This window comes from Halichoerus grypus, chromosome 8, assembly GCF_964656455.1.
Source record: "Halichoerus grypus chromosome 8, mHalGry1.hap1.1, whole genome shotgun sequence".
Taxonomy (NCBI): Eukaryota; Metazoa; Chordata; class Mammalia; order Carnivora; family Phocidae; genus Halichoerus; species Halichoerus grypus.
Window position 1 is genome coordinate 68,440,589 of NC_135719.1, and position 26,651 is coordinate 68,467,239.

At 40.7% G+C, this 26,651-nt stretch overlaps 2 protein-coding genes across 8 annotated transcripts; one reads left to right on the forward strand and one right to left on the reverse strand.

The window, feature by feature from the left end:
• Positions 1 to 540: 540 nt before the first annotated feature.
• Positions 541 to 24,440, reverse strand: MAPDA (N6-Methyl-AMP deaminase). Of its 7 annotated transcripts, none has more exons than XM_078079455.1 (12): positions 24,321 to 24,440; positions 21,197 to 21,256; positions 18,380 to 18,617; positions 18,003 to 18,133; positions 17,437 to 17,497; positions 12,657 to 12,744; positions 10,491 to 10,572; positions 7,642 to 7,768; positions 6,308 to 6,388; positions 4,095 to 4,233; positions 2,457 to 2,557; positions 541 to 1,910 (listed from the first exon to the last, which is right to left on the reverse strand). In XM_078079455.1, exons 3-12 carry the CDS (start codon positions 18,563 to 18,565, stop codon positions 1,716 to 1,718), a joined length of 1,191 nt encoding a protein of 396 aa, XP_077935581.1. In that variant the 5' UTR covers positions 18,566 to 18,617; positions 21,197 to 21,256; positions 24,321 to 24,440; the 3' UTR covers positions 541 to 1,715. The 7 variants fall into 7 exon arrangements, with proteins under 7 accessions (XP_077935581.1, XP_035975958.1, XP_035975957.1 ...); XM_036120065.2 differs by having other exon boundaries at positions 24,289 to 24,419; XM_036120064.2 differs by lacking the exon at positions 24,321 to 24,440 and adding an exon at positions 23,936 to 24,207.
• LCMT2 (leucine carboxyl methyltransferase 2) lies at positions 24,328 to 26,447 on the forward strand. The gene has a single exon (XM_036120055.2). It carries the CDS (start codon positions 24,328 to 24,330, stop codon positions 26,383 to 26,385), a length of 2,058 nt encoding a protein of 685 aa, XP_035975948.1. The 3' UTR covers positions 26,386 to 26,447.
• The last annotated feature ends 204 nt before the right edge of the window (positions 26,448 to 26,651 follow it).

The window sequence follows — 26,651 nt, forward strand, 5'->3', positions numbered from 1 at the left end:
GAAGCAAGAAATAGTCTTCAAACATTCTAAGAGAAACCAAGGCCACTGTAGGTGGAGCAAGAGGATCTGTGCACCCTACCATTTTAATACTCATAAGACCTCTGTGGGGACAGACTGAGTGACCTGTATAGCAAAGGAAGGATGTATTAGGAGGAGCTGGACAATCATATCCCCATCAGTTGTTTCCTAATGCTGTTACTACTTTTCATTTTCCCCACACTATCATTTCTTTTCAAGATTTGTTTTAGAGAGAGAAAGTGCACATGTGGGAACAGGGAAGAGGGGCAGAGGGAGAAGGAGAGAATCTGAAGCAGACTCCCTGCTAAGTGCGGACCCAGATGCAGCCCTCCAAGTGGGGCTCGATCCCAGGACCCTGAGCTCATAACCTGAGCCAAAACCAAGAGTCAAACACTTAACTAAATGAACCATTCAGGTGCCCTACCTTTTTTTTTTTTAAAGTAAACTCTACCCCCAGTGTGGGGCTCAAACTCACGACCCTGAGATCAAGAGTTGCACGTTCCACTGACTGAGCCAGCCAGGTGCCCCACATTCTTCCTTTTATTGCTTGGCTATGGCCAGTGCTACAGAACTTAATAACATATATTTTCTCTGTGTTGCTGCCATTTCTCTTTTACTATAATCAGAATATGGAGGCTGAGTCTTATCAACTCTGTAGAGAACTATTTTTATGGTGACCAGGTAGGAAAGGGAAGCTGAGATAGGAGCAATCAATTCTTCCATCATTCAATTCAAAATCTAAAATGAAAACTTTACTCCTATATACTCAACTATCCAGTGAGATGCATATCAAAGTTTAGACATATAAAATGGTATGTATTCTCTGATACCATGGTGCTTAAAGTAACATGTTATATGGATATATTTTAGTTAGGAGCTTAAATTACTCCTACATCCACCACAGTGCTCTTTCAGAAACAAAACTTTGGAACAACTGGAAGTCAGATTAAAGGCAGGAAATAGAAGCCTAAAGTACCTTAGACCTCAAGAAGTGTCTGGTTGGTATAGCTCCATTATGGTCAAAATAACAGAAGGGTAAGGTAGGAACATTTAAAAAAAACCCACCACCTTGATTCCAGGGGGATTAATCATGAGAGGGGCAAAGCCAGATCTCAGAAGCTAGTTTTGTCTGTCACTAGGGTCTTCCAAAGTAGATTAACCCTGACTACTGGGTATTCACAAAAATCCATGGTATGCAGTATAGCCTGGAGTCAAGTTTTGGGGAATACTTAAGGGAGTTTGAGTAAAACAAGCAAAACAAAATACAGAGCGCTGCTGTCACAAGTTACAAGGCTTAAAGGTTTGGTGGCAATTTGTTTTCCCTCTTCTCATCTTTAGACTTAGTTATTCCAAAACTTTTCCCGATTAGAAACTCCTTTGATTTTCCTGAAGTTTTATGATCACTAATGGAGAGGGACTGTTAAGTCAAATCTCTGGTGGAATGCGGAGTTTAGTTAGCAGCCACTTTCAAGTCCCTTCCAGTAAGCAGCATGGAGGTAAACGCTGTAAGACCTCAGAGCCTGCCAGTCAGTTTAAAACATTTACTGGGCACCGGCCCTGAATAAGGTGCTGGTGATGGAGCCCCTGGTACCTGGCTGCTGTGCTTCAGAGGGAGGGATGGACAGTTTACTAAGTGTGATATGGCAGGAAGATCTTGGTTGCAACACATACTCAAAAGTAGTTCACCTCAGTGCAGCTTAAAAATGTAACACTTTGTGTTTCAGATGATTCCACTTCCTCCTCAGTTCAGACCTGGTTCTGTCAGAAGCAAAGATGTAGTCGATGGATTCATAAGACAGATCCCACACCTGAGACTCGTTCAAATTAAATGTTTCAGCTGCCAGTTGGTACTCTTGAGAAAGATGTGTTGCAAAAACACCCTTATCATCAGTCTGCCAAAAAAAAAAAAAAACCAAAAAAACCAGTTTTAAAATGAACAAGGAAATGATTTTTTAAAAAAACAGTAACTTACGTTTAGTCTATTTTCCTGTTTACCATGCTTCTTTTAAGAGTCTAAACAGGTCTATAAACGCATCCATACATAGCTATAACTAAATAGGTCTGTTTATCCTTTTTAAAACAAAAACACCAGGGCAATGGCTCTCAACCATGGCTGCATATAAATATCACTAGGAAGCTTTTAAAACGTATCTGTGTACAGGACTCACCCCAGATCAAATAAAACAGAATCGCAAGGGATGGGTACTTGGGCATCAGTATTTTTTTATGTTCCTCTGGGCACTGCCTAGGACCTTTACCCATAGAGCCAAACCTGAGTCACCCTGGCCCTCTGTAGCCTCTCATGCCCTGATCCTCTCTCACTCCTCTACCTGGGCAGCACCCTGAGGCACGAAAGGCAGTCAGCTAGTAGTGAATGTCTGACCTAATGCAACAATGAAATGAAAAAGGAGCAAAATACTTCATACAAAACACCTTACACAGATCACAGATGGATGGGCGATGCTGTACCAGAATCCGAAATGATGCTGGTCATAAGATGGAACTGTCTGACTTTTGATGTTTGAGGTCAAACAGAGTTCTAGATGAAAGGAGGAAAAAGTCTCTTATTAAAAGCAGATTAGTAGACTCATTCATCAGTGTTCACCAAGTAGATACATGAGGAATTTTTGTGCTGCAACTTTTGGCAGCAACTGTACCAGGCAGAGAATTAATATCCCCTTCACAGCTATGTGCTTCCCCCTTTCTTTTATCCAAAATGGAGAGGAAAGGGGAATGTTATAAGCCAGTCACCATGGTGAAAGCAGGGAAGAATCATGAAGGAATTTTTGAAGGGTTGCTGCACTTCTTCCCGGTCTTACAGTGGAGGCTAAAACAAAATAGCAGCACTGCTTGAGGGCTACAGTATTATAAAAAAGCCAAGAGCAGAAATGGACTTAAAGAAAACCCCTAAACTCCTTTACTCAGACAACCATCTATTCCCTGTCTGCTGCAAGTAAGTCCATCTTAAGAATGACTTCTGTTATTAACAAATTCCTGCCTTGACACACTATACTGAGCTCCCCAGCCAGAGCAGAAATACTTCACTGACTTGGTTGATGGTGTCAGCTCAGTATGATAAGGCAGCCTCAACATAGGGCCACTCAGTCCAAGGGATGGCAGCCTGCCCCCTCACACTGCTGGGTGCAGAGCTGAGCCACCACACTAAGATAACTATGCAGGTGGTTTCCATTTTCTCAACTTCTGGGGATGTTTAAAAATGTCCTTAGTAAAAAGAAAAAAAAAATCTCATTATGAATTGCTGAAAACTCTGTAAGTAATTAAAAAACACACCCACACACGTGTTAAAAATTGATAAAATTATAAATTTAGCAAATTGATCATTCAGTAAAATGGTTTTCAGCCAACTGCTTTTTTCCCTCCAGAGAAGGCCTTCCCCGACCATCCAATTGAAAGTGGTTATCTCATCACTAATATATCTAACTGTTTAATTTTCTTCAAAGAACTTAACACTGACATTTTCTTGTGTAACCGTTTACTGTCTCTTACCTATGCTAGAATATAAGTTCCTTGAGAAAGAAACCTTTGCCTGTTTTGTTTACTGCTCTCTTCCCAGCAATTTGACAGTGACTGAAAGAGAATAGGCACTTCATAAATATTTGTTGTTAAATAAAAGCAGCTCCAGGGATACACATGTAGACAAACAAGTGTGTAACAGTCAACACACATAAAAATATGTCTTGGAATCTTCCATAATTCTTAATTTTTGAATAAATGTCACACATTTTCATAACACATATTAATTTGGTTAAAGTCATTTTGAAATACTAGATGACTCTTATTCCTTCAATATAATAATTATTGAGTTCCAAGAACTGGGGAATGTCGCAGTGAACAAGACAGACAAGGGCTCTGCTTTCATGGAGCTTATATTCTAATGGAAGCTAAAACTTTGTTACTTAAATAAGGCTCAAGAGGCACATGTACCAAGCAACTTTTAATTTCTAAATGACACTTACATATTTAGAACAGTACTTCTCCACATATGGGTTGCAACCTGGTGGCTGAGGACAAATGTATAGAGTCTTGTCTGGAGGACGTGAAGCCCTAAACCTTACCCAGTGGTATCTGGTGTTGCCTCACAAAGTCTACCAGATCCAGGGATCCTCCCTCAGAGGAGTTGAGAAATGTCCCATGCCCAATTCTGTCAGGAAGCAGATCCAGAAGTACTTGTGTTTCTTTTTTTTGGTTTGGAATCTCAAAAAAAAAAGGGGGGGGGGAGAGGGCATCAATAACCTCTTTCAGTGGTTCTTAAAGGTACCTTTTTCTGTAGCCAGCTACTTTGTCCCTCAGAGAAGATAATGCAGACATTCTGGAAAGCTGAACCACCTATACCTTCCCAGCTCTCTTCTTTGCCTTTATTTTCCCATTCATTTCCCAATATTCTTCTAGATTCGTTTCAATGATAATACTAATTATAGTTAGCAAGGGTAATAATAATAAACACTTTTAGACCTGCTTTGTGCCTTTTCACATAAATTCTCCTTTAAACCTCACAAGAATCTTACAAAGTACTAAGATGAAGAAATTAAAGTTCAGAAAAAGTAACAGGATCAACTCGGGAGCAGAACTGAAACGAGAAAGGGACCTTTCATTTTTTATTTTTTTCCTTCTACATTACACTTCTCTACACTTGGAATTTCTTCAGATATACCTAACTTTTGTAGTTAAAATACAAAGTATTTTTTTTTAAAGTTGTCTAAGGTCATGGAGCTCTATCTGACTTCAGGGCCCAGATTCTCTGTGCAGTGTGCTCCTGTTTTGTTATTTTTTTAAGGATTTTATTTATTTATTTGAGAGAGAGGGAGAGAGAGAATGAGTGCAAGTGGGAGGGAGGGACAGAGGGAGAAGGCGAGAAAGTCAAGCAGACTCCATGCAGAACCCACGTGGGGCTCGATCTCACAACCCTGAGATCATGACCTGAGTGGAAATCAAGAGTTGGACATTTAACTGACTGAGCCACCCAGGTGCCCCATTCATGTTTTATTTTGACACGGCCAGCTACATACATACCACAACTACCATGAAAAGGTCTAGCTGTACTCTTTATCTACTAGATAGCCTACAAGACAAATGACCATAACATGCTGAAATGAAATGTTTTATGTCCAATGCATCCAACAAAAAAAGCAACAGAATAAAGAAAATTTAAAAAAAATCTTAAAGAAACAAATAGACAAAAGAAAAGAAAAAAAGAAAAAGAAAAGCAACAGAGACTAAGGTAAAGAGACGGTTCTAATGCTGTGCACAAAGACCACAGATAACTGGTCACAGTAACACATGCTGGCTGTTCCATTTAATTGACCAATAGCTTTAATCAGACATCAGGTTAGCAAGAGGATGTCCTACGAGTGAAAGATCTTTTTGATCAGAGTGTGGAAACACAGATCCTAGATTTTAAGTTCTGCCACCAGATTACTGACTCTTTGCTTACAGACATGAAAAACATCAGCACTGACAAGAAGCTCCAATTTTTTCCTTAATCTTTAAATCATGATGCTATTCAACCTTTATACATTACTGCATCTAATATTCATAAATAACCGTGTGAGGTAAGTAGCCTAAGTATTATTTCCTGCACTTGAGACAATAAACTCCAGACTTATCGAGCTGTGTACATTAATCACGTGCAGCTTTTTGTATGTCAAAAAAAAGAAAACAAATAGAAGTACTGACATAGAAAGTAAATCCATCTGTAAAATGGGGGAAAGTGTAGTTGACTCCCTTGTTTGCCTCACAGGGATGTGCTTAAGAAAGTGACTATTCTCCAGCCATTATCTGTACATTATCTGTCATTGTGCTCATGTTGCCAAGGAGCTGGGGCCCAACGAGGGGCACCCGATCTTCTGATGAGCCTCATAAAATAATGATGAGCTACTTCCTTTCTCGCCAGTGCATGTGATATATTCAGGTCCCTTACCCTATGAGGACAAGTGAGATGAACTGGTGCTTTTCTCAGTGTCAGCTTCCAATGACAAGACTGATGATGAAAACTTAGCCATTTTCTCTAGTAAGATGTCAATAGCTGTTTTAACAACACAGCAGTAGCGTGAGTCAACAGCCACCCTCAGGAATGACAAAAACATAAAACCAGTAACAAGGGACTAAAGCAAGTCATACCTTTAGCATTATAATTTACATTTAAAAACATTTCTACATTCCTCCTCTTCTACTTTTTTTTTACCTCCAGGTTTACTTTTAGCCATTTACAAATGATTATTATTTTCACTGTAATTTATCTTCTCCAGCCTAATTTTACATTATTATTTACCTCTGAAAGATGCAATGCCAACTTCAGGCCTGCTTTTTTAGCTTCTAAAAGAGGTTCCAGGAAGTCTTTTGCCTGTCCTACCTTGATAAAAGTTAAAATGAAGATGAATGAGAATTCTGGGCAAACTGAAGAATTAGGTACTTTGTGTCAATAAACAAAGGACTAAAATAATGGCAAGGAAAAAAATGGCAGATTGACTCATTTGAAAATTTCATTTATAAAGCACCTACAATGTGCTAGACACTTGAGGGAATATAAAGCTGGCAAAGACCCAATCCCTGCCCTCAAGAATGTTAAGTCACATATGAGTGAACCTGATGTCAATCAGCCATGCTAGATATAGAGGTCAACAAATTTTAGTTCTGTAAGGAAATCTAGGTATCTAGTGCTAAGGAAAAGTCACCTGATTCAGGAACCTGTATGATTACAGTAAAGAAAGCTTCTACCAAATGGATGAATGAAATAAGAACACAATAGTCCAGGTTTAAACAAAGCTATAAGGACCAGTTTCCTGAGACTCTCCAAATCCAGTGGTTTTCAACCAGGGCCAATTCTGCACTACCACGCCCCCCCCCACCTCCTCCCACGCTGGGGACACTTGCCAGTATCTGGAAACATTTTTGGTTGTCACAACTAGGAGGGTGCTACTGGTATCTAGCAGGTAGAGATGACAGGGATGCTACTAAACATCCTGCAATACACAGGGCATCCTCCCAGGACAAAGAATTATTTGGCCCAAAACGTCAATAGTGACACGAGTGAGACACTGTGCTTGAATCTGACATTCAAGAAGCCCTAGGCCAGTCTTTCTCATTGGGGGTTCTATGAGATAATTAAGGCCTACCCATACTTAAGTATTAATTAATTATTAGACATGCATTGTATGTAATGAATTAATTTCTCTCCTCTCATTCAAATCTTATTCTTTTTTCTTTTTTAGAGGGCTTAATTCTTTCACAGAACCCTGGTTGAGAATAGCTACTATAGACATTCTGGTCATCCAGGGCAGAATAGGTCTTTTTTTTTTTTAAAGATTTTATTTGAGAGAACGAGCAGGGGGAAGAGGGAGAAGCAGACTCCCCGATGAGCAGGGAGCCCCATGTTGGGCTGGGATCCTGACCTGAGCTGAAGGCAGATGCTTAACTGACTGAGCCACCCAGGTGCCACCCCCTGCCCCCTTTTTTTTTGTTAAAGATTTTATTTAAGAATAGGTTTTCATCCACACAGAGTGTCTGGTAGACCTCTGGAGAATGCAGGATGCCCCAAGCTAATCCTTACCCCACAAATTGATTCTACTTTTCAGAAATAAAATGTATTTAGGAAAAACAGCTTACAGTAGGGTCTCCACTGAGGTCAAGGCCAAGAACTGTATTGTCAGTAGAGAGGAAGAACTCTTCAGCAAGTTTAACGGTCTCCTTGGCTACTGAAGGGCCACCTCTTCTGTCGATTGCTATCAAATACCTTTAATATAAAAAAAACACAGTTGAAAACAAATACAGTGCAGATGAAAAAGACAACTCTGAGTATGGTCAGAGAGGTACAGCAGGCTACATGTAAAATTTACTTAGTAGAAGTACAGCCTGACTGACAGGACAGCTTACTTTGCCAGAGGGCATGAGACCATAAATTCCTAAACAGCACCAAACATCTAGTGTTCAAATTCTTAAACGTTTCATGTTTTTTTTATTCTTGCATTTGTTTTTTAGTTTGTTTGATTCAGAATTCAACTAAAGTCCACGCACTGTGTTGGTCAATGCATCCCAAGTCTCTTTTAATCCAGAGGCGCTCCCTCCAGGCCCCACCTTCCCCCTTCTCCATAAACCCCCACCACTTTTCTTGAATTTATTTCTTGAACTTAAAGAAACCACGTCCTTTGTTCTATGAAATTTCCTACAATGTGCATTTTGCCGAGTGCATTCCTGTGTCCTTAACCTGTTTCTCCTGTCTCTTATATCTCCAATAAACTGAAAATTGGAACTAGTCTGGAGGCTTGATCAAATTCAATTTTTTAGCAAGAGTATTTCGTAAGTGATGGTGTGTTCTTTCATCAGGAGGCTTAGATCCATTATTTCATTAAGTGTTAAAAAACTGGTAATATTCTAATTCTAACACATATCCAATAGCTGATACAAATTCATTCTTCATGTTAGCTGGAATTCTACAAGGCATCTAATACCCAGAGAACCCCTGTTAATATTGTATAATTTTCCTCCAGCATTTTTTAATTTATCTATTTTTTTACATTCCTCCAGCATTTATTTATTTACAAAATTTGGATCAACTATATATAAATGCACTTTTTTTTTAACTTAATGATTTCTCCTGTCATTAAATAATGTTAGAAAACAATATAAATCATATGAACATAACATAATGTAACTGTCCTCTGCTAAATGTTTTAGGATGTTTTCCACTTTTTGTTATAAATAACACTATAGGTACGCCTGGGTGGCTCAGTCAGTTAAGCATATGCCTTGGGTCGGGTCATGATCCGGGGTCCTGGGATTGGCCCAGAGTTGGGCTCCCTGCTCAGCAGGGAGTCTGCTTCTCCCTCTGTCCTTCCTCTTTGCTGATGCTCTCTCTCTCAATTCTCACTCTTTCTCAAATAAATAAAATCTTTAAAATAAACATAAATAAGTAACACTACAATAAAGAATCTTACACAAAAATCAATTTATTTCCTTAGGATACATTTCTAGAAGTGGAGTACTGCGTCAAAAAGAAACATTTTTGTACATCTTAATACATACTGCTTTTTAAAGAGGTTTTATTTATTACATATGCTTACTAGCAGTGTGTAAGTTCACAAACTGGTTATTACCTTGTTTTGGGGGGAGCTATTGAAATGGCATTGTAATATTTTAAATTTATCTGATTGGGGTGCCTGGGTGGCTCAGTCGGTTGAGCGTCCAACTCTTGATTTCGGCTCAGGTCATGATCTCAAGGTTGTGAGACTGAGCCCCATGTCAGGCTCCACGCTCAGCGGGGAGTCTGCTTGAGATTCTCTCTCTCCCTCTGATCCTCCCCCACCCTCTGCACACTTTCTCTCTCTCAAATAAATTTTTTTTAAAAATTATCTGATTAGTGAGATTAAATAGTTCCCTATACACTTATTGGTCATTTGTAGGTCTTCATTTCTTAATTCTCTTCTTGTCTTTTGCCTGCTTCTTTTTGGGAGGGGTGTGGGTATTAGTCTAGCTAAGCTTAATTTGGAGAGATTTTATAGCCAGAAACTATACAGGTAGCTTTCTTCCTTCAAGGACTTATTGAGCCCTGATTATGTGTCGCCTCTGTTCTAAGTACTGGAAGGGTAGTGGCAAAAGACAAGGTTCCTGGCCTCATGAATTTACACTCTAGTGGGTATGTATGTACAAATAAAACAAGATAATTTTTTTTTTAAGATTTTATTTATTTGACAGAGAGAGACACAGTGAGAGAGGGAACACAAGCAGGGGGAATGGGAGAGGGAGCAGGCTTCCCGCCGAGCAGGGAGCCTGATGTGGGGCTCGATCCCAGGACCCCGGGGACCATGACCTGAGCCAAAGGCAGATGCTAAACGACTGAGCTACCCAGGCGCCCAAACAAGATAATTTCTGATCTTGTTAAGAAGAGTGCAATAAAGGAAATAAAAAGGATTACTAGAGGATTTGGGGGGGCACTTTAGATAAGGTGGTCAAGGAAGGCCCTCTGAGGAAGTGACAGCCAAAATGAGAACTCAATAATGAAAAGCCAACCATGCAAGGATATGGTGGGAAGCGTGTTCTAGGCAAAAGCAACAGGAAGTACATAGATACTGAGGTGGGACAGTCTTGGCCTATTTGAGGAACAGAGAGCAAACCAGTGTGTAACAATGACAAGTAGCCCACATAAGGCTGTTGAAGAGAGGCAACCAGATCACATGGGACCCTGCAGGCCACAATAAGAAGTCTGGATTTTGGCTGAAGAGCAATGGGAAGCCATACTTCTCTAGAGCAACAGTACTCAGAATTTTATTGCCACATGAACAAATTCAGAACTGCATTCTCAACTTTTAAGCAATAGATTTCTTGACTCCATTTTTCTAAGATAAAAATCAGTTATTGTTTGATTTATAAAAATCTATTACACTCATGATCAAAATAATAACATTTTCACATTCTAGTTTTTTTTTAAATGGTGACCACTAAGGTACAATGCTTCTTACCTAACATCAATGTCTATGTTTTCTTGTTTGGACTGTTTTATGCCCTCAAGTACAGATTCCACATAAGCCTTTTTAGTCATTCCTGGAAAGGACATAAAGAAAATATTTGTCAAGACATCATCAACTATTTCATCCTTTAACATTAGCATCCCTCTATGAACAATTACATTTTTACTTTATGCTGTGACAAGGGCATGATTAAAGATGAGTTAAAACATAGCCCTATGGGTACATTTTCATAAATGCTAACTGTACTTTAATAAATTTTTAAAAATGAAGTATGAGAAAGCAGAAATGGAAAAAAACACATACAAAATATAAGCCCATTTAAAAAGTATTCTTAGATCCAACAGACATAAAACTACTCTCACAGGGCGCCTGGCTGGCTCAGCTGGTAGAGCATGCAACTCTTGATCTCAGGGTCATGATTTCAAGCCCTGTGTTCAGTGGGGAGCCTAGTTAAAAACAAAATAAAACAAAACAAAAAAAACAACTATTCTCACAAATTGCTATAAAAATCTAAAATGCCTGTTCTAACAAAACAAGAACAGCCTTTTCTAAGGCCTATCCTTAAAAAAAAAAAAAAACAGAAACAAAAACAAACCATTTTTCTCTATTAGCAATGTTTTCCTGCTGGTCCAGAAAAAAAAAATCCCCTCTTGGGTTCCTGCCTCTTCAATCCTGGCCAGGCTCAGTGTTTCCTGTCCAGGGTACTAGAGCAGTTCTTCCAATTTTGGGTGTACAAGTCGTCTTCTGGGGGCTCTGAGAGCACTCTCCAGAACAACCCCCTCTAAAATACTGTCGTACCCAATCATAAAATGCTTTCTTTTGGCAGAAAATCTCAAGTAACACAGAAAATTATAAAAGAAAAAAGTGTGTAACCTATAATCCCACCACTCAGAGATAACCACTCTTTGTTTTTCTAAGTATAAATGTTTTTTGAATAGATGAGAGGCTACTATGTATATATGTATCCTGTTCAGTTGTTTAATACAGTCCTGTATTCCGAGTGTTATCCCCAAATCTTTATAGTATCTTCGCAAATATTTTTAATGGTTGCCTCACATTCCATTAACCCTTATTTAACCATTCCCCTCTTGTTGCATATCAGGTTAGCATCCCTCTTGGAATCTCCATTCAAAGAGCGAACTAGTTCCAGTAAGTGGCAGGTTTCTTCTCTCCTTCCCTTTCACTATCCTCACCAGCATAATCTGGAACTGATCCTACAATTTAAAAATGCGAGATAAGAATCTTCTGCTTGTCCCATTTCAACACTTACTTTATGTAGTTTTAAAAAGTTTATCCCCTGAATAACTGGACTGCACATGTCAGGGTGCAAGATGAACTGGCAGAGCCTTTTCAGGTCACAGACAAGGGACTAAGAGGGACCCAAGGACACTGCATAACATCTCTCCACACTGCCCTTATGAAAAGAGGGTTCCAGGAAATTTCTCCAGACCACATCCAGATCCACTCATCTCCATCCAGAGAGGTTTTACCACCTCACCCCTTGCTCCTGGCTTAAGACACTATCAGTCTCTGAGAAGGGACTGAAAAACCTTCATTTCTGTGATTGTCATAAAACATGATTCAGCATCTACTCAGTGGCACTGTCTCACAAGTGCCTCAATGCAAGGAGCAAGAAGTAGCCTCTGTTTAAGACAATGTAACTATAAGGAGCAAACATTCTTTCCTCAGAGTGAGAAAAAAACAAGAACAAGCAAAATTTTTGTAGGCCTTTTAATTTCCCTTAAACAGATAATCCTTGACCTGATTTTTTAACTTAACAACTCACTCATTAATAATGTACATCACTGGGGTGCCTGGGTGGCTCAGTCATTAAGCGTCTGCCTTCGGCTCAGGTCATGATCCCAGGGTCCTGGGATCGAGCCCCACATCGGGCTCCCTGCTCTGCGGGAGGCCTGCTTCTCCCTCTCCCACTCCCCCTGCTTGTGTTCCCTCTCTCGCTGTGTCTCTCTCTGTCAAATGAATAAATAAAATCTTAAAAAAAAAAAAATGTACATCATTAATGTACATCAGAAGATTTGGACTGTTGACTCTACAACAGTGTTAAAGCAAATGCTTCATATTCTCAACTTATAAACACATGAATCATCAAAGCACAGAGGAAAAAAGTATATTTGCTGAGAAGTAATTAACCTCTACCTGTAGCATTTTCTCTTCTAGGTGTGCTCCTTAGTTCCAGGTACTTGACACCATCATCTGCAAATTCTTTAATGACATCTTTTGTGACCTGATAGTTAAGGCAATGGACACAATATTGATAATGTTAGTGTAAGGGTCCCAATGAAAATGCCCAATGCTACAGCTTTATTTCACAAATTAAATTTGATTTGCAAAAAATATTCCAAGTCTCTCATGTGGTTAAGATGACCTGCTTTGTCATACCCCTGCTGGAGACTGTGATAAGACTGTAACACTTCCAAGAGTTCCCATCACAACCCTCATTCTCACATTAAATCCAAATCTGCACATCACACACACTTTTTCTCTTCTCTCCTTTTAGCCATTTCTCCATTTCCTAGTGTTCATAACAGTAGCTGATAAAACAGAAAAAGAGGCAGAACTAAAACTACTTATGAGTGTGTAGTACTAGGAAGGTACATATGGAAATAAGTGGCTAAAACAATTAGGCATTACTGATGTACCGTTCAAAGTCATGGCTTACGGTTCTTATTCAAGTTATTTATGAATAAGTTGTATTTTGCAAAAGTTTCTTCAGGCAGGGTGAAATTTTCTCCAGGAGTACTAAGAAAAATCTCTCTTTGACAAAGAAAATGGGTGATAAATATGAGTAAAATGGTATCCAATTTAGCACAAATTTCAACAACCCAAAAATGACTAAATGACCAGGGTAAATGATATCAAAATGATGAAGGCATTATTTTCCTTCTCTGCGATCAATCCTAAAAAAATACTAAATCTAGAAGAAAAAAGGACCAGGTTGGAAATGCTGTGACAACCAGCCCTAGCTAGTCTTTGTAGTTGGTACCCTAATCTTAACCAGTTTTGACTATATGCACATGAACAGGCTAGTGCAGTGTCCTGGCAAAGGAACAAGGGCTGGCGGATTGTGTAGACAGTGCCTAACAAGGCGGCACTACTTTAGTGGACTCACTGTAATCCAAGGTCTGGGCTTCATCTGGTTGGGTGTGTGTGTGTGTGCGTGCGCGTGTGTGTGTGCCTATGCCACGCTCGCTTAACTAAAGCCAAAAAGGAATTTATTGGAATATTAGAATATAAATATACTAAGCTCAGATTCACCAGGAGATCTGCAGAATCAGCCTCAGAGACTACACAGCTCAGGACAACACAAAAGCGTTCAAAATCATGTGACACTCTTGGACCAAGCAAGACACCACTGCTTCCTACACCACTGAGCATGACCCTGCAGCTTCTGTACCATCACCATAGGCACTGGACCCCATGGCACTGGTGCCCCCCAAACTCCCATTTTGCTGCCCATGCTACCACCAGAGTGTGGGCCTCATCTGTGCAGGCTGAGGAACTGCATCTTGTCATCGGCTCCAGAGCAGACACAAAGAAGCCAACTCCCCCCACCCCAGCTCCCATGCGGCCAATGCAGAAGCCTATCTGTGATGCAGCCTTGACAGGGAGGGTGAAGTTCGGGCATGAACTGGCAGTCCTCCGTGACGGAGGAGACCAGAGCTACTATCCAAGGCACCCTCTTTCTCGGTTTCTTGAGCTGCCAGTGAAACCAAATAGAACCACAGAAGGCTGTTGGCAAGTATGGAATGAGAGCAATGGGACGATTTCTCTAGGCCATGGTGAGGCCTGTGGAATCATCCCTACCCATGTCCAATAATACTTCCTTGGGGTCCACATCTGTGTCTGCCAGATTCAGCCCTTTCTGCTCCATGCAGCAACTGGTACTGAGGCAAACTCTTACTTGAGTTCCTTCTTCAGATAGAGTACATCACAATTAGTTAAGTTTCTGCTTACTCAAAGGACAGTAAGACTGCATCTCCTGAATGAGAAAGAACATGGGCTCTGGAACCAGACAAAGATAGTCAATTCTGCCACTTACTCTGTGAGTGACCTTGAACAAGTTACATGTAATCAATTTAAGGCTCAGGGGTTTTTTTCATCTGCAAAAAGGGAACAATAAAGATACCCACCTCAGAGAGTAGTCTTGAATGTAGTGTCTGGCACATGTAATAGTTAATATTACTTCAAGCATATTTCAATCCTTTCTCTTTGAGATTACATCCAGATCATCTTGACCAGACTGTTAAATGATCCATAAACTCTTGGTCCCACATTTATGAACAAAGAATTTCTTGGCTTACTCCCACACAGGGTTCATTTATTATATGTAAATGTTACTAACTTTACTCTGTCATCCTTCTGAACCACCTAAAGTTGCTCATTCTAGTACCACTAAGTCAAATCACAAAATCTTAATTCCTTACCTCATTTTATTTTATATTTTTTAAAGATTTATTTATATGAGAGAGCGCATGCAAGCAAGAGTTGGGGGAGGGGCAGAGGAAGTGAATCCCCAAGCGGACTCCCCCACTGAGCCTAAGGCAGGGCTCCATCTCATGACCCTGAAATATTGACCTGAGCCAAGCACCCAAGCAGGGGCCCTTCCTTACATCATTTTATTTTATTTTTAAAATTTTATTTATTTGAGAGAGAGCAAGAGAGAGAAAGAAAGCACAAGCAGGCAGAGGGGCAGAAGGAGAGGGAGAAGCAGGGAGCCTGATGCAGAACTCGATCACAGGACCCTGGGATCATGACCTGAGCCAATGGCAGACATTTAACTGACTGAGCCACCCAGGCGCCCCCTTACTTCATTTTAATAAAGCTTTTTACCAACTTTGAAAGGAATAAAATAATGAGCATGGCATTATTGTAGCCCTAGATAAGCTGTCAGAATCCAAGATTTCATCAGTTTTGCTCGGTGACAATCAACAACAGAAAGTGAGACATTCCTAGCAGCATTCAATGGTATCTGTTGAGTGGCTAATTAGACAAGCCTCCTTTAGGTTCCTATAAGTCCCTGTACGTATCTCTAACACACAGCTTACCTCATTATGTTGGATTTTTTTTTCCTATTTTTTTTTTTTTGATGTAGTGTTCCATGATTCATTGTTTGTGTATAACACCCAGTGCTCCATTCAATACGTGCCCTCTTTAATACCCATCACCAGGCTGATCCATCCCCCCACCCCCTCCCCTCTAAAAGGGGGTGTTTCTCAGAGTCCATAGTCTCTCATGGTTCTTCTCCCCCTCCGATTTCCCCCCTTCATTTTTTCCTTTCTACTATCTTTTTTTTTTTTTTTAACATATAATGTATTATTTGTTTCAGAGGTACAGGTCTGTGATTCATCAGTCTTACACAATTCACAGCCCTCACCATAGCACATACCCTCCCCAATGTCTATCATCCAGCCACCCCATCCTTCCTATCCCCCACCACTCCAGCAACCCTCAGTTTGTTTCCTGAGGTTAAGAATTCCTCATATCAGTGAGATCATATGATACATGTCTTTCTCTGATTGACTTATTTTGCTTAGCATAATACCCTCCAGCCATCCAAGTCATTGCAAATGGCAAGATTTCATTTTGTTTTTTGTTTTTTTGATGGCTGCATAATATTCCATTGTATATATATACCACATCTTCTTTATCTATTCATCTGTTGATGGACATCTTGTCTCTTTCCATAGTTTGGCTATTGTGGACATTGCGGTGCATGTACCCCTTCGGATCACTACATTTGTATCTTTGGGGTAAATACCCAGTAGTGCAATTGCTGGGTCGTATGATAGCTCTATTTTCAACTTTTTGAGGAACCTCCATATGTTGGATTTATCTGCTTATGGGTCTGTCTGTCTAACCCAACTATAAGTTCCTCAGGGGGCAGAGACCATGTCCATCTATCTTATTTCCCAGTCTTTAGCAGAGTGCTAGAACATTGTGGGCACTTGAGCAACTTTTGTTGAACTAGACTTTTAAAGTTAACTCTCTCACCAAAAGGTGATTAATTTTCATGAGGATCAGCTTCAGCCAAGAAGGAAAATTCTTTCTTGACCAGTCAGAAGTTATTTTTCCAGAAACACAGGTTATACCTCTTACTCTGCATTTTTTTCTAATCATTAAGAACACTAATAAGGATTCTGTTTTCCTCCATTTACAAAGAGTACATTTTAAAATGCCACCCTAGTCAATGATACAGAAGCCAGTCTTCCATATCAGAGTCTAGTATCACAGAGCTACAGATAAGAGAACACAGTGGTGTCCTCTAGTCCTTCATTCCCAGAGGGAAGGACTAGGGATTAATCATTCAATCTCTAAGTACTTCTTGAACTTCATTCTCTATACTGTCCACCCAGGCAGTTAAAAGTATCTCAAGCAATACAGATAAAGCCTTATCAAAGAAATGCTCATCTATGGTGAAATATTTCATATAATATGTTATATATGGAAAACAGGACAAGATTTTATCCTCTATGTAACAGAATATGTTGATCTTGCTTCTCTTCTCAGATCTTTTATAATGAATGTAGTCTTTTTTTTTTTTAATTTTATTTATTCATTTGAGACACAGAGATACAGAAAGAAAGAGAGAGCATGAACAGAGGCAGACAGAGAGGGAGAAGCAGGCTCCCCGCTGAGCCAGGAGCCCGATGCGGGGCTCGATCCCAGGACCCTGGGATCATGACCTGAGCTGAAGGCAGATGCTTAACCATCTGAGCCACCCAGGCGCCCCTGAATGTAGTCTTTGATATTAGCCCTTGGCAAATGTCTTACATTGGTTTTGAAAAGAGTTGCCATAAAAAAGCAGAAAATATTTTTCATTTGACTCTTGACGAAAGCAAAAATTCATGTTCAATACCAGAAGGGCATAAATTACTTAATAATTTTTAAACCACTCTAAAAATTTTTCATTTCTCACCATTAGAATATCTTCAGGGCTAGTAGTAAGTTGATGAATAATTTGAAACATCTGGAAACATCTGCAACAGGAAAAGTTTTAACATACTCTAGTCATCAAAAACTTGTCACTCGAGACAAACCCACTAAATCGAATGAATATATTTTAGGCTAATACTAATTATATATTACAAAGAACTACAGAATACGTTTTTTAAAATTACACTGATCTGGAAGGATAAATGACTGAAAACAGAATGTTACTCTTAAGTGGGAAATACTAGTTTCCCTTTACCATACCCCCTACCCCCTGTTGATAGCAGCAAACAGGGAGAAAAATCAATACGCCTACATTTTCACGTCTAAAGAATATTCTAATACAGTGTAACTTTACAAACAACATAAGTCACTAAAAATACTGTCAGTGGTCTAAACAGCTGGAAAAAAATGCTGTCAAGTTATACTCTCTATACCAGATGGCTACCCAATTCCTTTAACTACTAAAATCTGGATTCTTATAGACTATTTACAATCTCGAAACAGTAATAGAGATAAAGAGAAGTATGTCCATAACCTCCCCAAACTCACTCTTCTAAAGTTCTTTTCTTTCCCTTGTCAATCATAGTCATCTGATGGTGGATTTTAAGACCTGGCTTCTTGGCTATCAATTTCTTCATGGTATTAGAACTAATGGATCCATTCAGGTGGGCATGAAGTTCCTAAAACAAGAGAATACAATCAGTAAAAACTTCTCAAGTATCCACCAGATTCACAGCATCCTACCAGGTACCTGATGTTTGTAATCTGCACTAGGCAAACTGCCTACTAGATGTAGCTATATAACTTTTAAAGTTTATAAAATTTACAAATTCTACCTATAAAATTTACTTTTCTTTGTGGAAAAAACAAACACAGGCATCCTTATAATAAGCAACCACTCCAGAATTCTGTGGTTGAATTCTCACCACTTTAGGTAATTCTGAGTAAAAGGCTGTCTTCCGTGGCTGTTGGTGTCCTTCTGCTTCCATCATGATTTCGCAGAATAAAAAGGTCTTTCTCCAAATACTCTTATTCTTGTTATGAACAGTATAATGTGCTTCAGTCAGTAAATTCTGTGGTCTTGAATTTCCTTCAGATTGCTTTATGTCCATACATTTTGTTTGATAAGATAACCTGTATATGTAGCTCTGGGCTCAGCTTCCCCTATTTAAACAAATGTGAACATTTTCAGCAGTTGACATAAAAACAAAGAAACAGAATTCTGCCACTTTATTCCTCAAAAGACAAAAGCCCCTTCAATGCTATTTAAGCAAATTAGCAATCTAACCTAGAAATAAGAAAAGGCCTCAAACTGGTAAGAAGTGAATGAAAATCTGAAATTTAGTAAGGTGTATTCCTTACCTGTTAGACCTTTCTATAAAACTTTTTTTTTTTTTTTTTTAGATTTTATTTAGTTGAGAGAGAGCGTGCACACAAACAGGGGCCAGGGGAGGGGCAGAGGGAGAGGGAGAAGCAGACTTCCTGCTGAGCATGAGCCCCATGCGGGGCTTAATGCAGGGTTTGATCCCAGGACCCTGGAATCATGAACCAAGCTGAAGGCAGATGCTTAACCAACTGAGCCACCTAGGCGCCCCTATAAAACTACTTCTGAAAGAAGAAATTTATAAAGCCTATTTTGGGTAAAAGTTGACATTTTTGAGCTGTTTAAAAAATGTAAAGGAAGGGCGGAGGCAGTGGAGTCAGATGGACCCACATTAATCGTTATACCAGTTCTGTCATTTAGTAGCTGTATGGCATAGTTACTAAACTAATGGTTTCAGTTTCCTTATTTGTAAAAATGGGATACAAATGCACAGTAGCTCTGAGGATTAATAAAGTAATTTAAATTCCCCTCTGCTATGCTCCCATATAATTTAGTGACTACCTTTAAATTAGCACTTTGTCACACTGTTTCTCAATCACGGACTGGTTTTTCGTTGTTGTTATTGTTGTTTTTTAAGTACGTTCCATGCTCAGCATGGAGCTCAACATGGGGCTTAAATCAAGACCCTGAGATCAAGACCTGAGCTGAGATCAAGAGCCTGATGCTCAACCAACTGAGCCACCTAGGCGCCCCATCTCAATCACTGATTTACTTGTCTTTCTTCCTCACCAGCCATAAACTTCAGAAGAACAAGGACTATGGCTAATTCTACCTCCCTAACACCTAGGACAGTGCCTAGCACATTGTAGGTGATAAATAAATCCTAATTTCCCTTCACCTCTGAAGGTGGCTTATAAATAAGATAAAATTCCAAATGAAATTTAGTGATTTTTCAGAATAGCCACCCTGAACCTCTGGGTTCTCACATATTAATGATGATGTTGATAAGAAGAGCAATTTTTTTTAAAGATTTTATTTATTTATTTGAGAGAGAGAATGAGAGAGAGAGAGAGAGAGAGAGAGCATAAGACGGGGGAGGGTCAGAGGGAGAAGCAGACTCCCTGCTGAGCAGGGAGCCCAATGCAGGACTCGATCCCGGGACTCCAGGATCATGACCCGAGCCGAAGGCAGTCGCTTAACCAACTGAGCCACCCAGGCGCCCAAGAAGAGCAGTTTTCATTCAGAGCAGACCAGATAAGTAGCAAGTGGTTTTACTATTATTTTAATTCTTGCAATAACTGCAAAATAAATACTTTTGCCACATTACAAATCAATAAATTGATAGAGAGGGGGTAAATAAGTTTTCACAATATTAAAATGGGCAAAAAAGAAAACAGTTTGGGGGCGCCTGAGTGGCTCAGTCAGTTAAGAGTGCAACTCTTGGTTTCAGCTCTGGTCATGATCTCAGGGTTGTGGCATCAAGCCCTACATAGGGCTGTGGGCTCAGCGTGGAGTCTGCTGGAGATTCTCTCTCCCCTTCCCCCTCTGCCCCTCTCCCCTGCTTGTGCATTTGTGTGAGCTTTCTCTCTCTCAATAAATAAATAAAATCTTTAAAAAAACAAGTTTGTACAGGACCACAGAGCCACAGAAATCCACAGAAAGGCCAACACAGTATGAAATAAAAGTGGCATTTCAATAGAATGCTATAGTAAGTGCTTCATAAATAGTAATGAAAAAGATAGGCTGTTTAACTAATATGCTTACACTCCTACCAAAATATACAGAAGACAGCATTAAGATGGAAAAACACACCTCATCTCCCATAGGTAAAATCAATTTGCCATAAATTGATTTTTAAAGTATGTGTTAATCAAAATATTCCCAAAGTTATTTCTTAGAAATTGATTTTTAAAGTTCATGTGGAAGACATAAAATTATCCAGAAAAAATTGTGGATCTCAAAAGAAAAATATCCAATATTAGTGAAGGTATGAGTAAAAGTTCTGGTGGAAACAGAACTTGGGATGGTCTTTTTGGAAAGCAATTTGGCAATATCTAACACACATACACACACACAACACAAAACACCATTTATTTTCTGACCAAATAATTCTACTTCTAAGAATTTATCCTAATCTTATAGGATATGCACAAATACACTTCTTATAACATATAATAGCAAAAAATTGGAAACAACCTAAATGTCCATCAGTAGGCTACTGGCTAAATTAATTATATCTCAATCCAACTGAATATCTATGACTGTAGGGAAAGACTTCTATGATATAGTGTTACTTCCAAAAAGTAACAAAATATATTGCTTAGAAAGACGGCATTTATGAACAAAGCATATTTTATTTATTTATAATTAGGGGTTGGAAGTGGCAAAGGTCAGGGGAGAGAATTTTACTTTTACTTACCTTACATAGTTTTCTGCAATTTGAAGATTTTACAACAAGCATGTAATACTTGATTGCTTTCTGAAATAAGTTTAATAAATTAAAATGTTAAATAATCAATAAATTTATATAATTTACTTAATAATTTAATATAAATAATTAATTATTTATAAAATAATTAAATAATTTTAAAAATTCGCAAAACAGGGGTGCCCAAGTGGCTCAGTCAGTTAAGTGTCTGCCTTAAGCTCCAGTCATGATCCCAGGGTCCTGGGATAGAGCCCTGCATCGGGGTCCCTGCTCAGTGGGGAGTCTGCTTCTACCTCTCCCTCTTCCTACCACCCCTGCTTGTGCTCCCTCTCTCTCAAACAATTAAATAAAATCTTAAAAAAAAACTCCAAAACAATTTTATTATTATGAATTGTGAGAGGAAGAACTTTTATGTTTAGACAATAGAATGACAGCCTAAAAGGACATTTTTCATAGCAGGCTGATAATAAATCTGACAAGTGGCTAGCTTTTTAAATATATTTTCAATCCCACTCTAGGGTCCTGATCTTATTTTGTGCTACATTCAAACCACCCTCCAGACTGACCTTTAACTAGTTGTGAGTAAATTTACTGACCCACTGGCTACAATATTAACCTCTGGAAATTTGAGATCCACCAAAAAGCACTATTTTTACACATTTAAAAAACTGTTGTTTCACTGATCCATGCCTAAGATACTACCATCAACAATACCATGCCGTGCCAAATTCTACCTTCCTGGGCTAAGTTTGGTGTGGGTGGGAAGAAGCTATGGTGGGAGTGAGGAGCAGAAAGGCAACACATTGAGATAAGATCTTTCTACATTTGTACTGTATTTCATCAAGTTAGAGCAGGGCCAGAACCAAGTCTCCTGTCTCCCAGAGAATTTTTTTCATGCCCCAAAAAGAAAAGGGAACTCAGAATAATAAAGACATGTGTTACTCTTTTTTTATTAAGCACTTATCATGATCCAGGCACTGTGCTAAGTTTCTTAGATGGTTATTCTACTTAATCCTCACAACAACCCATGAGATATTATTATCCTCATTTTACCTAAGAATAAACAGATTAAAAAATAATAATCAGAAAACAATCCTATGGTACCCAAATCACAAATTTTGCTCCATTCTCTTTTTTCCTGAATCAGTTTTCTTAATCTGTTCTTTATCAAAAAAAGTAGTATTTCTAACATATCACCTAAATTTTACTTGTCATTAAATATTCACTTCTACAGCACTATATATATTTTTAAAAGTCCTACAGTTCTTTTTGTTTTTCTTCTTCCTTGGCCCTCAATCAACTCTGAGACATCTCAGAAAGCAGCACTTACTCCTCTCATTTTAGACATGAAGATCCCAGGCCATTCCCATCAAAGGCAATTCCAAACACCTCAACACGCCACTAGACCCAATCACCTCACACTGAACTGACAACCCAGCTGCCAGTGTTAACAGAGATAACAGAAGCCATCGGGCAAGAATTTTATTTCTCTCTGCCCTCACTTACACCTAAACTTACCTTTATCTGTATACTTTCTTCTCTCGTAAGTCAGAGAAAAAGGATTCATTCTTCTGTCCTCAACACTAATTTGTGCCCTAGATCCCATTCTCTCCTAGCTATTTCAAGTCTTTACTCCACCAGGTAATCATCTCAATTTTCTGTTCCTTCAACCTCTCTCTCCATTGGCTAATTTCCCTCAGGCAACCAATATGCATGTACATTATTTGCTTCCACCTAAAAGCAAACAAACAAAAACCTTTCTTGTATCCCATATTCCTCTTTACTGCCCTGTCTCTCCTTTCATTTTAAGCTAAGCTCCTTGAAGGCATAATTTAGACTGGCTGCCTCCATTTACTTTCTCCCATTCACCGAAACATGAATTCTGCCCTTGTGCTCCACAGAAATTGCTCTCTGTGAAGTCATTAAGAGCTCTTCAACACCAAATCTAAAGACACTTTTCAGTTATCAAACCTTTATCCTGACTCAAACCTCTGAGTTCCAGTATCCAAATCCAAATGGGCTAGACTCCTAAACTCCTGCTCTTAATCATTCTGCTAGACTGCTTCAAAGTAACCATACTTACAGTCATCCTGATTTCCTTCTCCACCTCAGCCCCTGCAGTTAGTCACCAAATTCCAATCCATAAATGATAAATCTCCTAAATATCTCTGGAAGCAGTTTCCTACGGGTGATGACTTCCAAACACCCAACTCAGAAACTTAATGGTTATTTTAAACCCCCGACAAGACTCAAACCGTATCAGAGGGAATAATCACCTCTCTTCTGTGACTTCCCTCTTCCGTGGATATATTCAACACTACCCTAGAATCACAGACTTTTCGAAGTGGAGGGGAATGTCATTTTATAACCGAGAAACAGAGGCTGAGTGTTTTACTTATTGTCAGCTTTGCACAGAGCCCGCAATACAAGGGAACTGATAGTATATATCTGTGGGGAAACATTTATTGGGTGAATCACAACCTCTGTAAAAGTTTCATTTTGCACCTGGCCTCAATGACTTGTTTTCAGATTTAAATGGGATCTCTTTTTAAACTATGAAAGCATTAAATAAATGAGTAAGTACTAGTAGTTAGCATCTGAGAAACGACCCCTTCTTCTCCTTGCCCACAAACCAAGGTCAGTGGTTCTAACCCTACTTTGCCCCACCGGATTACTCAATGCTGACCCTGCAGTCCAAGGAGGTCTGGTTGTCAGTCCCCACACACTCACCCCTTAAAGATTTCTGTTAACAGCTGAGTCAACTATGAGGACTTAGCGAAATTCTCCCTTCAGACGGAAAGGCTTGTAGAAAAGGGACAACCGGAGCTTCCCTGACACAGTCCACGTGCCCACAATAAGCCGTAGGGGGTCAGTCTTCGGCGAAAACGCAGTCCCAGAAAATCCAAAAAAAGTCAATCACAGTCGAACTTTAGCACAAGCTACACCCTCCTCAATTCTGATTGGTGAGGTGCCCTCTTTGCGGAAGTGATGCTCACACACGCGGAAGGGGAGTCACGGAAGAGGGGTGCTTTTTCCGTACAGAAATCCCCGAGGTGGGTACTGCAGAACGAAAGAGGGCTCACCCCCGTGACGGACCGCCGCTCCTCGCCCTCACCTCGGCCATGGGCCCGCGGAGCCGCGAGCGTCGGGCGGGGGCAGTACAGAGCACCAACGACAGCAGCGCCCTCAGCAAGAGTTCCCTGGCCGCGCACGGGTACGTGCACGACCCCTTTACCGCGTTGCTCGTTCCGGGGACCGCGCGCCGCGCGCCGCTCATCCACCGCGGCTACTACGTCCGCGCACGCGCCGTGGGGCATTGCGTGCGTGCCTTTCTGGAACGGACGTGCGCGGCCCCCGGCGCTCCTCGCGCCCAGATCGTGTCGCTGGGAGCGGGGTCAGATTCGCTGTATTTTCGCTTGAAAACTGCGGGCTGGCTGGCCGGTGCCGCAGTCTGGGAAGTAGATTTTCTGGACGTCGTCCGGCGCAAAGCGGAGAGGATTCAAGATACGCCGGAGCTGAGCGCGTTAACCGGGCCTTTCCAGAGTAGGGACCCTGCGTCAGCGTTGTGCTTTGAGAGTGTGGACTACCGCCTCCTAGGCCTGGACCTGCGGCAGCTCCCGCGATTGGACCAGGCCCTGGCCGCCGCCGGCCTTAACGCGGCCGCGCCCACTCTGCTCCTAGCTGAGGCCGTGCTGACCTACCTTGAGCCGAGTGATGCCGCGGCCCTCATCGCCTGGGCAGCCCAGCGTTTTCCTGATGCCCTTTTCGTGATCTACGAGCAGATGAGGCCGCATGACGCCTTTGGCCAGGTCATGCAGCAGCATTTTCGGCAGCTCAATTCTCCCCTGCATGGCCTAGACTGCTTTCCCGACGTGGAGGCCCAGCAGCACCGCTTCCTTCAGGCTGGCTGGACTGCCTGCTGTGCTGTGGACATGAATGAATTCTATCGCTGCTTTCTCCCCTCAGAAGAATGCCAGCGCATGGAGAATCTTGAACCTTTTGATGAGTTTGAGGAGTGGCATTTGAAGTGCGCCCACTATTTCATTCTGGCCGCTTCTAGAGGAGACACTCTTTCCCAAACTCTGGTGTTTCCACCCTCAGAGGCGTTTCCTCGAATAGATCCTGCTTCTCCATCAGGCGTCTTCCCTGCCAGTGTAGTCACTAATGACAGCAAGGGCCCAAACCTTAAGAGATATGGGCACGCCTCTGTTCTTTTGAGCCCAAGCATTATTCTTAGTGCAGGAGGATTTGGAGAGCAAGAGGGACGGCATTGCCGAGTGAGTAAGTTTCACTTGCTCTCAAGATATTGTGACTTTGAATGGAAAGGCACCCAAATATACAGTTGTGGGACTGGAACCCAGTGGGATGGACGCCTTTATCACACCATGACAAGACTTTCAGATACCGAGGTTTTGGTTCTGGGAGGGAGACTGTCCCCAATAACTCCAGCCTTGGGGATTCTCCAACTTCGTGTCTCTAAGAGTAAGGATAATAGCACTGAGGACCTAAATGTGACAATAACAAAGGCCGGCCCAGAAGATTCCCCGTTGTCATGTTGGCGGCATTCAACAACAGAAGTGTCCTATGAGAATCAGAAATACTTGTTTGTGTATGGGGGTCGAAGTGTGGCAGAACCTGTACTAAGTGACTGGCATTTCCTACATGTGGGGACAATGGCTTGGGTCAGTATCCCAGTGGAGGGGGAAGTACCTGAAGGTCGGCATTCACACAGTGCCTGCAGCTGGCAAGGGGGAGTCCTTATTGCTGGAGGTCTGGGTGCTTCTGAGGAGCCACTGAGCTCTGTACTCTTTCTAAAATCAATCTCTTGTGGATTCCTCTGGGAATCAATAGTCATCCAGCCTCCCATTACTCCAAGGTACTCACACACAGCTCATGTGCTCAATGGGAAGCTTCTGCTTGTTGGAGGGGTCTGGATTCATTCTTCCTCAGTTCCTGGAGTGACTGTAATTGATTTGACTACAGGATTGAGCTCTGAGTATCAGATTGACACAACATATGTGCCATGGCCATTAATGTTACACAATCATACCAGTATCCTCCTTCCTGAAGAGCAGCAGCTCCTGCTCCTTGGAGGTGGTGGGAACTGCTTTTCCTTTGGCACCTACTTCAATCCCCATACAGTGACGTTAGACCTTTCTTCCTTAAGTGCTGGACAGTAGGACTGAACTTTTGATATATTGAGGACCCACTAACGTAAACAATAAAGGTTTCCACAATAGGATTCGACTGTGGCTATAGACATTACTACTCCTTCCTTCTCCTGCTTTTTCTTCTCATTAGCACTACTATCCAGTGCAGAAAGTGAAAGAGGTTGTTAAAACATACCAACATTCAGAGAGATGATACAAAAATAAAACATGATTATCTGAAGAGAATGGTTATACAGTCCTAGAGTAGGAATTGGGGAGCCTTTGGATCCCTGTGT